Raw genomic sequence first — 15614 nt, forward strand, 5'->3', positions numbered from 1 at the left:
TTCCTCATGTCGTCCATTTTCTTCTTGTAGTCCTGCTCCAAATCCTTCCTCTCTTTCTCTTCTTGTTCTCGTCGCACTCGATCTTCATCTTTCCTCTTGTTTTCATATGTCTTTCTTTCCTGCTCATATTCTTCTTGGAGCTTCTTTAGTTTCTTTTGTTCCTCCTGACGTCTCTCATCATCTTCTTGATGTCGTCTCTTCCACCAGTCTCTTCTTTCTTTCTCCCATTTTTCTTGTTGCTCCTTCATCTGCTCTCTGCTTTGTTCTAGCTCTCTGTCGATTGTTTCCTTTTCCTCTGATTCTGCCTTTATCTTTTTCTCCAGAGCTTTAAGTTTTTGTTCCCACTCCTGCTGCTGGCTTTCTTCTTGCCTCTGCTTCTTCTTGTCTTCTTCCTGTCTGAGTCGCTGCTCCTCCGTCCTCTGCTCACGCTGCTTTTCTATGTTTTCCTCCATTTGTGCGAGCAGGTTTTCTTTCTGTTTTCTCTCCTGCTCACTTTTTGCTCTCTCTTCATTTATTCTTCTTTTCAGTGCTTCCATCTCTTGCTCGTGTTTTCTTTGCAGTTCTTCCTCCTTCCTCTTCATCTCTTCCTCCTTCTCCTGCAGGATTCTCTGCACTTCTTTCTGTATGGCTGCTTCGGCCTCTTTAAACATCTCCGTGGTGTAGCAGTGGCCTCCATTTTCCTTTACCATGTCTTCTGACTTTGCCATCAGCTCTCTGACTTGTGTTCGGTCCGTCTGATTGTTGTTATCGAACACCTGGTATCTTCCTCCACAGTCACGTATCAGTTTCTGGACAAATTCTTCAGAATCATTTATGTAATTTTCTATTGATTCATTTTTCAGATCATCTCCTCTGGTGAAGATGATGATGATGTAATCTCCTGAGTTCTTTCCAAAGTATTTCTTGATCAGAGTCACAGTGTCTCTTTCCTCCTGTGTGAAGCGTCCGATCTGCAGCACCAATAAGAACACATGAGGTCCAGGAGCCAGCAGGCTGATGCACTTCACCAGCTCCTGTTCCACTTCCTCATTGGTCAGAGTCGTGTCAAACAAGCCGGGGGTGTCGACCACAACAATGGGCCGACCTTCAGGCTCTGCTGTTGCTTTCTCACAAAACCTTGTCACAGACTTGGAGCTGGGTTTAGATTTGAAATGTGTCTTGTTCAAAATGGTGTTTCCAGTGGCGCTCTTCCCACTGCCAGTTCGGCCAATCAGAACCATCCTGAGAGGATCTCTGCTCTGATGCTCACCATCACTTCTTTTGTCTTTTCGTTTCACTTCCTGCAGTTCAGCATTTAGTCTCATGACCTTCTCCATTTGAGCCTTGGTGAACATGTCTTTAGTGAAGCCTTTGGATCCTTCAGCTGTCCTCCTGTCCACAGTGTCCAACATGTCAGAGACCTGCTGCCTGTCCTTGATGTTGAGAAGCACAGATCTTCCTCCACAGCTCTGACAGAGCTCCTGGATGTCCTTGTTTCCCTTTACAAAGTTATCCACAGCTGGATGTGTAGGATCTGAGTCCACAGTGAACAGGATGATGGTGAAGTCATTGACTCGAGAGCTGAATGTCTTCTGGATGATCTGTAACTCTGCCTTGTCTTCATCAGTGAGGGGAGCCACAGGTAGGACCAGGATGAAGGCATGGACGCCCTCAGGATCACAGAGGGAGACACACCTGAAGGATTCCTCCATCACTGCCTCCTGAGCTTTTCCATCCAAGGCAGGCAGCTGCAGCAGGGACACCCGACGTCCACACACCTCTGCCTGATGTCCAACAGTCTCTGAGGAGCTGCAGACTGAATGAAGCTCTGTCTGACCTAAAATGGCCTCTGCTGCTGAGGTCTTCTCTGCTGCTCTGCTCCCACACAGAACCAGGTTCAGAGCAGGTTTAGAACTGTTAAAGGGTATTACAACATTGTCCTCTTCAGTTAATGTCAGACTTCCTCCTCTGTTGTCTGTCACTATGTCCTCCATTCTCTGCATTAACTCTTCATGCTTTGATTGACTCTTTTTATCCACATTGATTCTGAGCTGTCTTTGTCTGCAGTCTTGGATGAGTTGTCTCAGAGCCTCGTTCTCTCCCTCCTCATGTGTCAGGATGACCATGCAGTGGTTGAAGACATGTGGACCAAACAGACTCAGGATGGACTTCAGGGTTTTTCTGTCCTCTTCACTGAACTCTGAAGGTTTCACTAACAGCAGCAGGACATTTGGTCCAGGAGGACAGAGACTCACACAGGTCTTCACTTCTTTTCTCATGGTCTCCTCAGACAGTCTGAACATGTCTGCAGTTTTCACCACTGTTGCAGGTTTTCCTCTCCACTCTACACCAGAGGACAAACACCGTGATGACTCTTTGTGACTCTGAAAACTGTCGTGTCCAACGATGAAGTTACCAAGTTTAGTCTTTTTGTCCTCACTTTTCCCGAACAGCACGATCCTGAGTGCAGACACTGTAACACAGCAGAGAGAAGGATGAACTGACCCAATATCAATAATCAATCATCAAGTAAAATAATTTCAGAGATCATAAACTGTATGATCAGAACTTTGCTGAAAAAGCTACTGCTCCAAGTGCATACAGACTGTCAGGGTGGAGGGTCTTCTTTCAGACCCCTACAGAGCTGTCAATATGGATCTGTAGCATCTAAACATTGATCTGCAGACACATGATTAGTTCTGTGATTACCTGACTCACTGCGACATGAGGACGACTCCGGTGTGTTGGGTCCTTTATATGCACTGATGCCTGTGAAAACATGATGGTTAATATAAGACATGAGCGAAGTTTAATCTCTGTGCCATGCAGCACTTACCAGCAGCTTGAACAGCCTCCACGAGGGTTGGGAAAGGAGCTGTGAAGGTCTCGGCTGCATCTTGGAATATTTCACAGCTCAGATGTTTTCCATTGTTCTCCTTCGCTATTTGACCCAAACGTGTCAGCAGCTCTTCATGTTCAGTGCCCCTCCTCCTCAGATATCTGTATCTACAATTTCTGATCAGGTCTTTTAATGCAGGACTCTTCAGGAACTCTTCCATCAGAGCTGAGCTCTCCTCTGTGGGCTCTGATATCAGTATCAGAGAGTGATTGAATGCTTGATCACTGAAGCTTTCAAGGACTTTTTGGAGCCTTAGTCTTTGATCCTCAGTGAAGTCCTCAGGCTGTAGGACCAGCAGGAACACATGTGGTCCAGGATCAGATTGTTCCACACACTGATCTATGAACTCTGTCAGTCTGTCCATAGATGGAACATCTGTGGTGTTGATGACAGTGATTTTCTTGCCCTCCAATGATCCACTGACTCTCACACAGGAGCTGATTTGTTGTCTGAACACAGTTTGTCCCAGTAAGAAGTTCCCCACTGAGTTCCTCTCAGAACAGCTGCTTCCCAGCAGAACCACCCTCAGCTCAGACACTGAAAAGAAAACTGTTTTAACTGAGACATATTACATTCGATATTTTATTTTCCCTTTGTTTTTGTATGGGCACTGTTGGTTGTTTAGGGATCACTGTCAAAATTGCAGACAGATGTTTTGCCTTCATATTTTATTTTTATGTATGTCCTTTAGCAGTTGTTATACTTTTTAGATATTTAAATGACCCCCCTTGGGGGGGGCAGGCAGGCTACACTGAGAAACCAACAAGAGTCTGGCTGCTGGACTAAATTGTGGCACCACCACAAAAATGAGAAAAATACATGTGCATGTGTACATGTATGTTCCCTTCCTGTTTGGGGAGAAGTGTTTCCTATGTCATGCCGGTTAGCTGGGTGTGGCTTAGCTTTGAAAAAGGGCGAGTAAGAAATGTTTGAAGAGAGGGGAGAGATAGTACCCAGAACAGGAAAGGAAATGAGTCTGTGGTTCTTCAGGGCCCACAGAGAGGTTTCTGTGAAAAGGGGGCCCCAGCGAATACACAAGAAGGGACTCTGAATGTCTGAGAAGGGGCTAAACGCCAAGCCTGAAGTAAGAATAAGGACTGGGAAGCGAATCACCTCGCCACAAAGCCCGGATGGAAACCCCTGGTGTCCAGGGTGAGTGAGGGAGAAGCCTCTAATCGGTTTTTTTGCTACAACTTGTAGTTTGGACTTTATTTTTTTATCTTTTAAAGACGGGATTTATGGGACCTTTCATACGGACATTGCCTCCCACAGGATAAGAAAACTGACCTTTTATTTTTCTTTCTTCTCTTTTAGTAGGATGTGCCTTTGGCCTCCTTTTGGACTGCCTGTTGTGGTGAAAGTTTTGTGGGAAAGGGGTGGAATTTTGGGTTGGGTGAGAAATACTTCGATTGAAAAAAACCTTTGTTTCCTTTTGGGAGTGTATTGATTTGCGGGGCAACCCTTTAACAGGACGCCGTGGTTCACAGTTAAGTTATGCAAGTTGGTCTTTTCTTTTATTAAACAATTGAAATTGGTAACGTCCCTAGTTTCTTTTTGTGGTAGCGTTGACTGTAAAATGAGGGTCGAGTGTTACAAAATGAGGGGACTATGCTGGAAAATACATGAGCTTGGGTTCCTGACACTAACTCCAGCTGCTTCATGACACAGCAGCAGAGCCGGTCAGACTCTGCTTAAACTCACTGTCAGGTGGCAGATGTGGAAAGCTGCGGCTGCGCTTCAGAGGCTCCATCTCTGAGACTGTAAAGAGATTCAAAGGGTTAATCAGTTCTCATTTCTGTAAAATAATCACATACACTGTAGCTTGATACATTCATCAGAATCCATTTGTAATTTAAATAGATGTGCTCTGAGATATTAGCATTATGCAGCTGACAACGCTCTTCATTCAAATCATGTGGAGTCTTCAGAAATGGCCGATGGCCGTCATAATGTTCACTGTAACACAGCTGGCTGTGTCTAATGTGTTTCATTCTACAGATCCATGCTGTCCTGTTTCTTCTGAACTCACCGGATGCTTCAGGCTCCATGACGTCACGCTGTCACCCAGACTGTCCAGCTGCAACGGAGACAGAACAATACAACGAATATATATCAGCTGATGAAGATCAAATCATAAACATGAGGTATGTAAAGACTGGCCTGGTGTGTTACAGGCTGAAGAACAAAGTCTGTGCTGCCGTGATCTGTGCATGCGCTCTGAGCAGTGATCTGAATAAACAAGGTGTGGTCGAAAATTCCTTCAGAACCTGAAGTCATTATGGTTCATATATGGACTCTAACTTTAGCTTTACATTCCTGAGGCAGATCGTCTGCGCTTCAGTCTGTTGTGTCTCTTTTTAACGCTTCCTGTTCTGCTTTGGACTTAAAAATGTCCCCAGTAAGTAAAACCTGTCGAGTGTCACATGAACGACAAGAGTTTGTAAAAGAAAAGAAAAGACAGACCGACCCATCAGAGGTTAGTGTGTTACTCACCGAGCTGGATTACTGCTGCGCCATCAGACCTCCAGGAATGAAAGTGAAAGAAGAACTTCACGGAACATTATCATGACGTCAAACTGTGAGGAACAGTTGCAATTACACGCCGTCACCTCCAGGAGGCACTCTGCACCTGTCACTATGTGTGTTGATATAAACGGTAGCAGAGGAGTGTGGCAGTGTTCATGTGTGTGTCGTTAATGAGGTGGAGGCTGTTCTGACAAAGTAAGAAGCCACTAAAAGAAGCCAAGCTACAGGAAGTGCAGATAAAATAGCTTTAGTAGAACAAACGGTCCGTTACACACATACATTTGCTTTCTTTGCAAACAGCCAAACAAACAGATCTTGGCTCATTTGTTTTATTTTGATTAGTTTTACTGTACATGTAGGATCAAATAGAACTTTATTGATAGTTGGAAGTCTGTGTGAGGAGGTGATGTGTTCATCTTTGAAGGCTTGTGTCACATGTAGACAGGTGATGGAGTCACCTGTTACACTCTGCAGTGGGTCAGATATTACTGCATCATTTACAGTCACAAGCAGGTTTCTGCTGTGACATGATGAGGTTGGAGCAGAACATGTATACAGTCAGTGGACATTTATCACAGGCGTCACATCCATTCTGAACACGGTGCAGCTCTTCAGTGAGAGAACAGAGAGTCATATAGCCTTTTTCCTTTCTTGCTGTGTTGCAGCATCTCATTGGTGAAGCAGCTGCCTCCATTTTCCTTCAGCATGGTGTCGATCTTTGTTATCAGCTCTCTGACCTGTGTCTGGTTGTTTGCATCATAGTTATTGAACACATGGTATCTTCCTCCACAGTCACTGATGAGCTTCTGAAAGGAAGCATCACATTTAATATAATCTTCAATGGACATCTCTTCCTCCAGAAAATCTCCTCTTGTGAACAGAATGATGGTGAACTTCTCTGAATTCTTTCCAAACACCTCTTTGATGAGTTTTATTGTCTCCTTCTCCTCTGCTGTGAATCTTCCGAACTGTACCACCAGCAGGAAGACATGTGGTCCTGGAGCCAGCAGACTGATACATTTCACCATCTCCTCATTAACCTCTTCATGGGACAAACTGGTGTTAAACAGACCAGGAGTGTCGACCACAACAACAGGACGACCGTCCACCTCACTCTGTGCTTTCTGACAATGTTTAGTGACTGATGTGCAACTTGGTTGAGCTTTAAATCGTCGGTGATCGTCTTTTTTGTTTTCAGGTCGTTGAGCTCAGTCTGCAGCGTGTGGATGTTTGCCTCTTGTTGAAGGATCTTATTTATCTGGGCATGTGTGAACATTTCTGTTGTAAAGCTGCAGTGTTTGGGTCTCATTTGATCCAGAGCCTTGAACATCTGGCCAACCTGCTGCCTGTCCTTGATGTTGAGAAGCACAGATCTTCCTCCACAGCTCTGACAGAGCTCCTGGATGTCCTTGTCTGTCTTTACAAAGTCATCCACAGCTGGATGTGTAGGATCTGTGTCCACAGTGAACAGAATGATGGTGAAGTCATTGACTCGAGAGCTGAATGTCTTCTGGATGATCTGTAACTCTGCCTTGTCTTCATCGGTGAGGGGAGCCACAGGTAGGACCAGGATGAAGGCATGGACACCCTCAGGATCACAGAGGGAGACACACCTGAAGGATTCCTCCATCACTGCCTCCTGAGCTTTTCCATGCAAGGCAGGCAGCTGCAACAGGGACACCCGACGTCCACACACCTCTGTCTGATGTCCAACAGTCTCTGAGGAGCTGGCTGGAGGACCAAACCATCCTCGTCCCAGAATATGTTTGACTGCTGAGGTCTTCTCTGCTGCTCTGCTCCCACACAGAACCAGGTTCAGAGCAGGTTCCTGCTCCTCAGACTTTGGTTTCAGGTTCTCTTCAGTGAAGGTGAGGAAGCTCCCTTTGTTCTCAGACACAATGGTCTCCATCTTCTCCATCAGCGGTGTGTGGTCACCTTTAAACAGGTTGTAGTGTCTTCCCTCACAGTCTTCGAGGAGCTTGTTTACAGGGACACTTGTTTCCCTCCACTGATGGTGGTGTGTCAGGATGACCATGCAGTGGTTGAAGACATGTGGACCAAACAGACTCAGGATGAACTTCAGGGTTTTTCTGTCCTCTTCACAGAACTCTGAAGGTTTCACTACCAGCAGCAGGACATTTGGTCCAGGAGGACAGAGACTCACACAGCTCTTCATGTCCTCTCTCAGTGTTCTCACAGACAGACTGAAGACATCTGCAGTTTTCACCACTGTCACAGGTTTCTGGTTCCACCGTCCCTGAGCGACCTCACAGCGTGTTGTTAGAGACAATCTTTGAAAGGAGTTCTTCTTCATGATGAAGTTTCCCAGGTTCCTCTTTTCTTCCTCACGTTTCCCAAACAGCACAATGCCGAGTCCACCAGCTGAAGAAAGACATGACACAGTTCAGTGTTACAGTAACTGACGCCTTCCTGCAGCCACTACCTCAAAGGACGAGCTCCCTCCATTCATTCTGCCTCTGTGACCTCAGGCAGAGGAAGGTCATGAACTTATCAAGCCCACCAGGGCAGGTCTGTATCAGTGCTGAGCTCTGGTCCACATGTTGGACCCCTTAAACTGTGGTCTCTGATGTAACAGCTGCCTCATGAACACATAAATATATTTGTTTTCCTGCACACAGACAGACTGTCACAGACAGGATGTCCACAGGTGTCCACAGTGCAGTCAAACGATGCTAAGTGTCTCAGTCTGTCTCAGTCTGTCTCTGTAAGTGTGTGTCCACTCACCAGCAGCTGGACTGAAGTCCTCTGTCTGTAGTTTCAGGAGGTGAGGAGACCCGCCTGCAGCCTTTATCCTGTCACAGCTCACATGCCGTCCATTGTTCTCCCTCACAATCTGTCCCCAGCGTGTGAACAGTTCCTGGACTTCAAGGTTCTTCTGGGACACATATCTGTACCTGCAGGTTTTGATCATGTGCTGGAGTGGCGTGGAGGCGTCGGCCTCTGTGGAGTTCCCCTTTGAAGGGGTCGATATCAGTATGAGAGAGTGACTGAATGATTGATCACTGAACTCTTCAAGGACCGTTTGGAGCCTCAGTCTTTGATCCTCAGTGAAGTCTTCAGGCTGTAGGACCAGCAGGAACACATGAGGTCCAGGAGCAGAGAGTCTCACACAGTTCTCCATGAACTCTGTCAGTCTGTGTGCAGACAGGTTTGGATGCAGCAGATCTGGAGTGTTGATGAGAACCACGTCCTTCCTCCGGCACTGTCCTCGGACTCTCACACAGTCCTCCGGCTGCTCGCTGCTGAACACAGCTTCTCCCAGTATGAAGTTCCCCACATCCCTCCTCTGAGACCAGCTGTTCCCCAGCAGAACCAGCCTCAGCTCAGACACTGACACACAAAGACAACAACAAAGCAAAGGGATTCTTTAAATGCATGTGCTTGATCACAGCCTTTGTAACAGTGGAGCAGGTGCAGCTCACTTCACACCGCCCAGCTCTTTGGAATCAGGACTTCAACGTTAAAGTTTCTGATGAGAAGAACAACATGTGTTAGTTTACATCCAACTCACTGTTAGGAGGGATCAACTCGAAGCTGCTGCTGCGCTCCTGATGTCCTGTAAAACACGACAGATGCTGACGGTCAGACTTCACCTGAGCTCATGAGTCTGAACATACAGCAGAGTCTGAAGGTGTGATGTCACGTTGAAGCTGGATCCATACTGCAGAGAACAGAGAACTCCCCCTGCAGGCATTACGCCCACAGAATGACGTCATTTTTTTTATCTCGGACACAGGGCCCGGGCAGAACTTTTTCTCTCAAGGCTTCTCTATTATTGCAGACAGTCATCCACACGTTCACAGAGTTAAACTCACACAGACCAGAGGTCTGCTGCAGTCAGCTGCACTGATCTTCTATCTGTTGTCAGCTGTGCGCCCTCTTCCCTGAACATTATCAGCTCGTTAGGCTGCATTGTCGACCCTTTGTGTGTGACGTGTGCTGCGTAGGAGGCCGTGTGAGGAGTTCTGCACACACACGTCTCTGTTCTCTGTTCTCGTGGAGTATGGATCCAGCTTTAACCCCATCAGGCGTCACAAGAACTACACACCACCACCAGAGGGCGCCAACAACACACACACACACACACACACACACACACACACACACACACAGCTGCTACTGATCCATTGTTTTCATGGACTCACCAGGCAGCACAACCGCCATGACGTCAGCAGGTCACAGACCAGGAACCTGAATAAAAACACAACATAAAGATAAAGTGCTGTAATAAAAGTGTGTGCGCGTGTGCGCGCGTGTGTAAAGAGTACGTTATTAAAACGTGAAATATGATTTTCAGACAGTCACATGACAAACTGATCAAATCCAACATGGCGGAAGTTATTACTGTTGATAAGCTGTTATTTCATAATAATACGCCTGTAATAACAGATTAATAACAGGCCTTCAGCAGTGATCGATAACTGTCAGCTGGCTTCAGATCACCTGTATTGAACCTGTATTGATGGTCTGCTCTGTCACGCAGGCGCAGAGAGGACCGCCCTGAGGTCCGCGACCCTGTCCCACTGTCCGACTATCGATCCGGATCGATCCCCGTCAGCCTTCAGCTGTCTGCCTTTAAAGCGGCTCAGGGATTGATCAGCTCAGGGATTGATCAGCTCAGGGATTGATCAGCTCAGCTGCTTCGCTGCGTGTCGAAGCTGAAAGTGAAAGTGTGAAAACATGGAACGCATTATTGATCAGCGGTCACTAAATGGTTAAACAGACCATCGGGACTCACGGACTGATCCTGGACCGGCCGGTACCGACGCTGAGTTTAGGTCGAGCTGCTCCGAAGACCTTTGAGCGCGCAGGACTTCCGCGTACAGCGCTGTGAGGAGGCGGAGGTGTGTACACAGACACACACACACACACACACACACACACACACACACACACACACACACACATTAGTCAGTTGGCAGCAGACAGTTACAGTTTTTTCTGATTTTAAGCACATTTCTGTAACTATTGGCTATTTGTGCAAAACTCTACACACAAATAAAAAAACCTTACACCAAATCAGCAAAACATTGTAGATCTCTTGCAAAAGCTAATACATCTTGCTTAACTCTTCAAACCTTTGTAAAAATGGTATTTTTGTACCACACAGTTAACACAAACCATCATATTACTAAGCACACAATGTGCCAACTACACACTGATGGTATTAACTGAAAACACATCTGGCTTTTGCTTTCTCTGTGCACAAGGTCTGTCCATGTGAGGTCAAACCTTTGTCATAAATAGTTCTATAAACACAGGGATTCAAATTTCAAGTATGAATGTTTATTCACTCACATCAAAACAATCACAACAAACACAATTTCACTGAAAGAGAGAGAGAGAGAGAGAAAATCAGTCTCATTGTCTCTCTGGGTCCGGCCACAGAATTTCATCAACATCACATGTAATGTCTTCTAGTCCAAGGCACCGGGGAACATGTCTCCTGGAGTGCCGTATCCAGGCCTGACATGATGCCTGGTCCATATCCTCGCATGCCTCCTTCCAGATGCTGGATGTCTATGATTCTGTGGAGTAACAGTTTCAGTTTTACATGTAGAGTATTGATGTTTTTCTCATTAGAGTATGGTACACCTACAAAACTTAGTGTGAGGGAACTGTACTGACCCATTCTCATCAATATGTCCTTATGATGCTTGCTACACTGTAGCGGCTCAGGCTGAACCCGTTGTCCAGCTTCCCTCAGGGTCATTCCATGGTTGATCACATGATCCACTATTGTAGCTCCGATGACATCAGTAATTCTATTTCTTCTTACCCTTCCTCCTTCCTCTTCACCTCCTCCTCCTCTTCCTCTAAATTCACCTCCTAGTCTTCGTCCTCTTCCTCCTCTTCCTCATGTCCTCTTCCTCCTCTAATTCTCACTCTTCTCAGTCTCCTTCTCCCTCCATTGTTCTCCACACTGAAGCTTACCTGTGGCTTATTCACAGCTCATGCTGATTGCAAAGTGAACTAATGATGTAAAACAGTTCTCACATGTGACAGTGTAGCCAGATAGTTGGCAAAATAGTGTAAATACCAGCCATACATGTGTGTAGTTTTACTAGGAGTGTGTTGATCAGAAGTTGTGTGTAAAGCAGTGAGCTGTGTTTACAGTTCAGCACAAAGATGCTGTGCAGTGGATTATATTTATACAATTGTAAATTGTGTGTTACAAAAGTGCAAACTGAGTGTAAAGCAGTGTTTCTGCTTTTAGTTTTACAAACTCAGTGAGTGATTATAACTATTAATAGTTTTAGAAATTGTGCTATAAGAATCATTGTTAGTGTTTAAGCAATCAGAAAAAAACGTAATATGACGTAATTTCATTAGTGAACTGGACTTTGAGTGACTCAGAGGTTTATTTCTAAAGTAACCCTTTAGACCTTCTTCATGGCTGCCACACACGTGACAGCAGGAAAGGCTCACGGCCACATGTGTTTGGACCAGAGCCCTGTAACCCAATCAGAATCAGAATCAAGGGCTCTGGGGCAGGGGGCATCTGTTGGTAGGACACTGCAAAAGAACGGAATTTAACCCTCCCTGCACCCTGAGAGAATCTGTAGGGTTTTTGGAGGGGATCAAATTATTGGTGGGGTAATTGCTGGACGTTGGCGGGGACATGTCCCCTAATCAAATCAATAACATGCTAACATGCTAACATCAGTGTTAACCATAAACCGTGTGAGCTTCCTGTGAACACTAACCTCATAATGATGGTGTCCTCCTGCGGCTGTGGACCTCTGTGGTATTTATGGGCCTCAGGGGCCACCTGGACCTCTTCACAGGGCTGCTGATGCATGTTGGGACATTTCCTGGTGTCCCAGCAGGTAACGGCAGACACACACACCACACAGACTCAGGTCTGTTTCAGCTGTCCTCTGACGCCGGACCCTCAGGGTTCAGGATCACTGGATCACTTCGGTGGTCTTCTCTGGGTCGGAACCAGACTGACTGCTCTGTGGACTCAGCAGCATGCCGTCACTGAAGGGACGTCTGTCGATAAACTGATCATTGATCAAAAATGTTCATGCAGCTGATCAGAACGTTTGTCTCCATGTCTCCATGTCTCTGTCTCTGATGTCCACCAAGCTCAGCCTGTCTGTGAGAAGAGTACTGAGTCTTACACTGCACACCTGTCCCTGTTTGTGTTATGTTTGTCGTGTTTCTCTCTGTGTTATTCTTTGTGGTGTATGTGTTGTTTGTGTTGTTTCTTTTTGTGTTTGTGTTGTTTGTGTTTGTTTCAGTTGTGTTGTTTATGTTGTATGTCTTTGTGTCAGTTGTGTTGTGTGTGTTTGTCTGTGTTGGTTGTGTTATTTTTGTTTGTGTTGTCTTTGTGATGGTTGTGTTGTTTGTGTTTGTGTGGTATGTCTGTGTCGGTTGTGTTTGTCTGTGTTTGTCTGTGCTGGTTGTGTTGTTTGTGTCGGTTGTGTTGATTGTGTTTGTGTGGTATGTCTTTGTGGTGTGTGTGTTGTTTGTGTTGCATGTCTTTGTGTTGTTTGTGTCGGTTGTGTTTGTGCAGCAGGGGGAGCAGCCTGCAGCCTCAGGTCCTGGTTTCAAATGTCCAGATGTTGTTTTGAAGCTTCTTAATGAGAAACATGAGGAATGAGCAGCAGCTGGGCTTTAAAGTGTTAACGCTGCTGTAACCTGTGGATTTATGGACGCCTCTCCTGCAGCTCTGCAGCTTTTACACCTTCATCACATCTGGGTCTGGAGGCCCTGCATGTCTGCAGCGGCGGGACAGGCGTCTGCATGTCTGCCGTCAGGACGGACGCATAAATACGTGGAGCTGCAGACGCCGCCTTCACTGTCGGACGGCGTGCTGGTGGAGGACGGGAGACAAAGCTGAGACAACATGGACCCACTGAGGCTGGTCGCCTTCGGCTGTGAGTGTCTGAGTCCGAGGTTATTGAGGATTGTTGTGGCCTGCAGTCTGTCTGTCCTCTGTCTGTCTTTAGTCTGTCTGTCCTCTGTCTGTCTTTAGTCTGTCTGTCCTCTGTCTGTCTGCAGTGTGTTTTTAGTCTGTCTTCAGTCTGTCCTCAGTCCGTCTGCAGTCTGTCCTCTGTCTGTCTGATGGAGACAGGTCGGGCTTCTTCTGAATGTTGCTGACGTGTGTTGCGGTGTTACTTGTGCGTCCCTGCGGTGTGTTCAGGTCTGTTGTTCTTGTGTTTGCAGTGCTGGCTGCTGCCTGCTGCTTCACTCCGGCTGCTGGTGAGTGTTTCCTCTGACTGATCAGTGCAGACAGAGCAGAGCTGAGACCATGTGATGAGGATGATGATGAAGATAAACTCTCTGTCTGTGTGTCTTTGACAGAGGGAGACATCATCTACGCCTGTCACAATGACACTGCTGAGATGTCCTGTGGTAAGACTGTGTGTCTGAGTCTGTCTGTGTGTGTGTCTGTCTTTCCGTGTGTGTCTGTGTGTGTCTGTCTGTGTGTGTGTCTGTGTGTGTCTGTGTGTGTCTGTGTCTTTCCGTGTCTGTCTGTGTGTGTCTGTGTGTGTCTGTCTTTCCGTGTGTGTCTGTGTGTCTGTCTTTCCGTGTCTGTCTGTGTGTGTCTGTGTGTGTCTGTGTGTGTGTCTGTCTGTGTCTGTGTGTGTGTGTGTCCAACCATAAACTGAGGCTGAGAAACTGTCTTTTGTCTCAGCATCCAGCCTGTTGTTATCCATTAATAACTTTATTTTATTTTATTTTATTTTATTTTATTTTATTTTATTTTATTTTATTTTATTTTATTTTTTTTTTTTGCCGAGGACTACCTGCTGATGTGTCCAGCTGCCTGGACTCTCAGTGGTCCTCAGGCTCTCAGGTCTCTCAGGGGCTGCATGTCCTCCCTGTGGGACGTCCCGGTGGACACCTTGTAACTCTGTGTCTCCTCCTGCAGACGTCGGCAGTAAGATAAACCTGGAACACATCCTGTACAAGGTCGGCGTGGGGACGAGGTGCGGGGAGGGCAAGCGCCACCCCGACGACGGACCCGACGACTACTGCTCCTTCCCCTGGGCGGAGATGGTGGTGGAGGACCTGTAAGGAAACTCCACCTGTACATCACTCAGAGGACATGAAGACACACACGTCCTCTGTCCTCTCTGCTGTGTCTGCTCAGCAGCAGCAGGGGCTGATGGGTATTGTAGTCACTGGTTGAACCTGCTCTGCTGTCTGTCTGCAGCTGTGGGAACAGGCGGTCCTGTAAGGTCCCCGTCACGGAGCACGTCTTCGGTGAATATCCCTGTCAGGAGCAGACCAGGTACCTGGAGGTGTCCTACACCTGCGTCCAACCACCTGCACCACCTCCACCCCCGCCTCCACCCAAGCCTGACTGTATGTACACACACACACACACACACTGAGTCATTGCAGTTTGAAGCCTAGTGTGTTGCTGAGCTCTGTGCGCCCCCTGCTGGTGAAGCTCAGCTCCTCTGTGTGTGTCTGCAGGTGAAGACAAAGCCGCGGATGAAGCCTGAAGGTCTCCTCTGACTAACTTCATTCTGTCCTAAGTGTAAACTTCCTGAAGTTGGTTTAAAATGCATCGTTGATGTGAAATAAAACGTTTCCCTCTGAATGTGTCATCTCTACATACGCAGCATCACTTCTGTTGTTGTGGATAATATATGTTAACAGAACCACGGATCATGTGACCTGACAACATTTTAACTTGTGTTTGTCAGAGCAGTTCTTAAACCGTCTGAAACACCGATCACATGACTCTGAACACCCATCCTGCTTCCACGGAAACTGTTTACCCCGAACTGACCGTTCACAGCTTCAGTCTCAAACTGAAAGTTTCACTTCAGAATTCTATCTTTGTCTTTCTGTGAACAAGTCCCTGCTGGCCCAGCTCTTACATCCTATCTAACAATCATTCATCTGGAAGGACAACAGCAGTGAACACAGCGTGTTTCTGTCTAGTGTAAACTGAATGACGAGTGAGTGTCACCATAAGGATCAGAGTTTCCACCAAAACACAGGAGGAAAAGTTACTTTCAGCCTCAGCGTGCAGCTGTGCGGCGGGGAGAGGGCACGGTGAGTTAAGTCAGTCACTGTGTGTGTTATACAGAGAGTGATACGCTGAGGATGTTGATAAAGATTCTCAGTCATCCAGGTCATCATACGTAGAGCAGATTTCAGTGAGGCGTCTGGACTTGTAGAGTTTTCTTGAAGACGTTTCGCTGCTCATCCAAGCAGCTTC

The 15614-nt window shown here is 46.7% G+C and overlaps 1 protein-coding gene and 1 pseudogene across 1 annotated transcript; one reads left to right on the forward strand and one right to left on the reverse strand.

The window, feature by feature from the left end:
- The window catches only part of LOC114441224 (uncharacterized), an 11275-nt pseudogene extending 1284 nt beyond the window's left edge, over nucleotides 1-9991 (reverse strand).
- An 11-nt stretch (nucleotides 9992-10002) lies between these two features.
- On the forward strand, nucleotides 10003-14983 carry LOC114440989 (protein eva-1-like). Its single transcript, XM_028413685.1, has 7 exons — nucleotides 10003-10269; nucleotides 13102-13311; nucleotides 13601-13636; nucleotides 13739-13789; nucleotides 14310-14451; nucleotides 14595-14746; nucleotides 14861-14983. The coding sequence occupies exons 2-7, from the start codon at nucleotides 13281-13283 to the stop codon at nucleotides 14887-14889; spliced, it is 441 nt and encodes a 146-aa protein (XP_028269486.1). The 5' UTR covers nucleotides 10003-10269; nucleotides 13102-13280; the 3' UTR covers nucleotides 14890-14983.
- Nucleotides 14984-15614: the final 631 nt, after the last annotated feature.

The sequence above is a fragment of the Parambassis ranga genome, chromosome 9 (assembly GCF_900634625.1).
Source record: "Parambassis ranga chromosome 9, fParRan2.1, whole genome shotgun sequence".
Classification (NCBI taxonomy): Eukaryota; Metazoa; Chordata; class Actinopteri; family Ambassidae; genus Parambassis; species Parambassis ranga.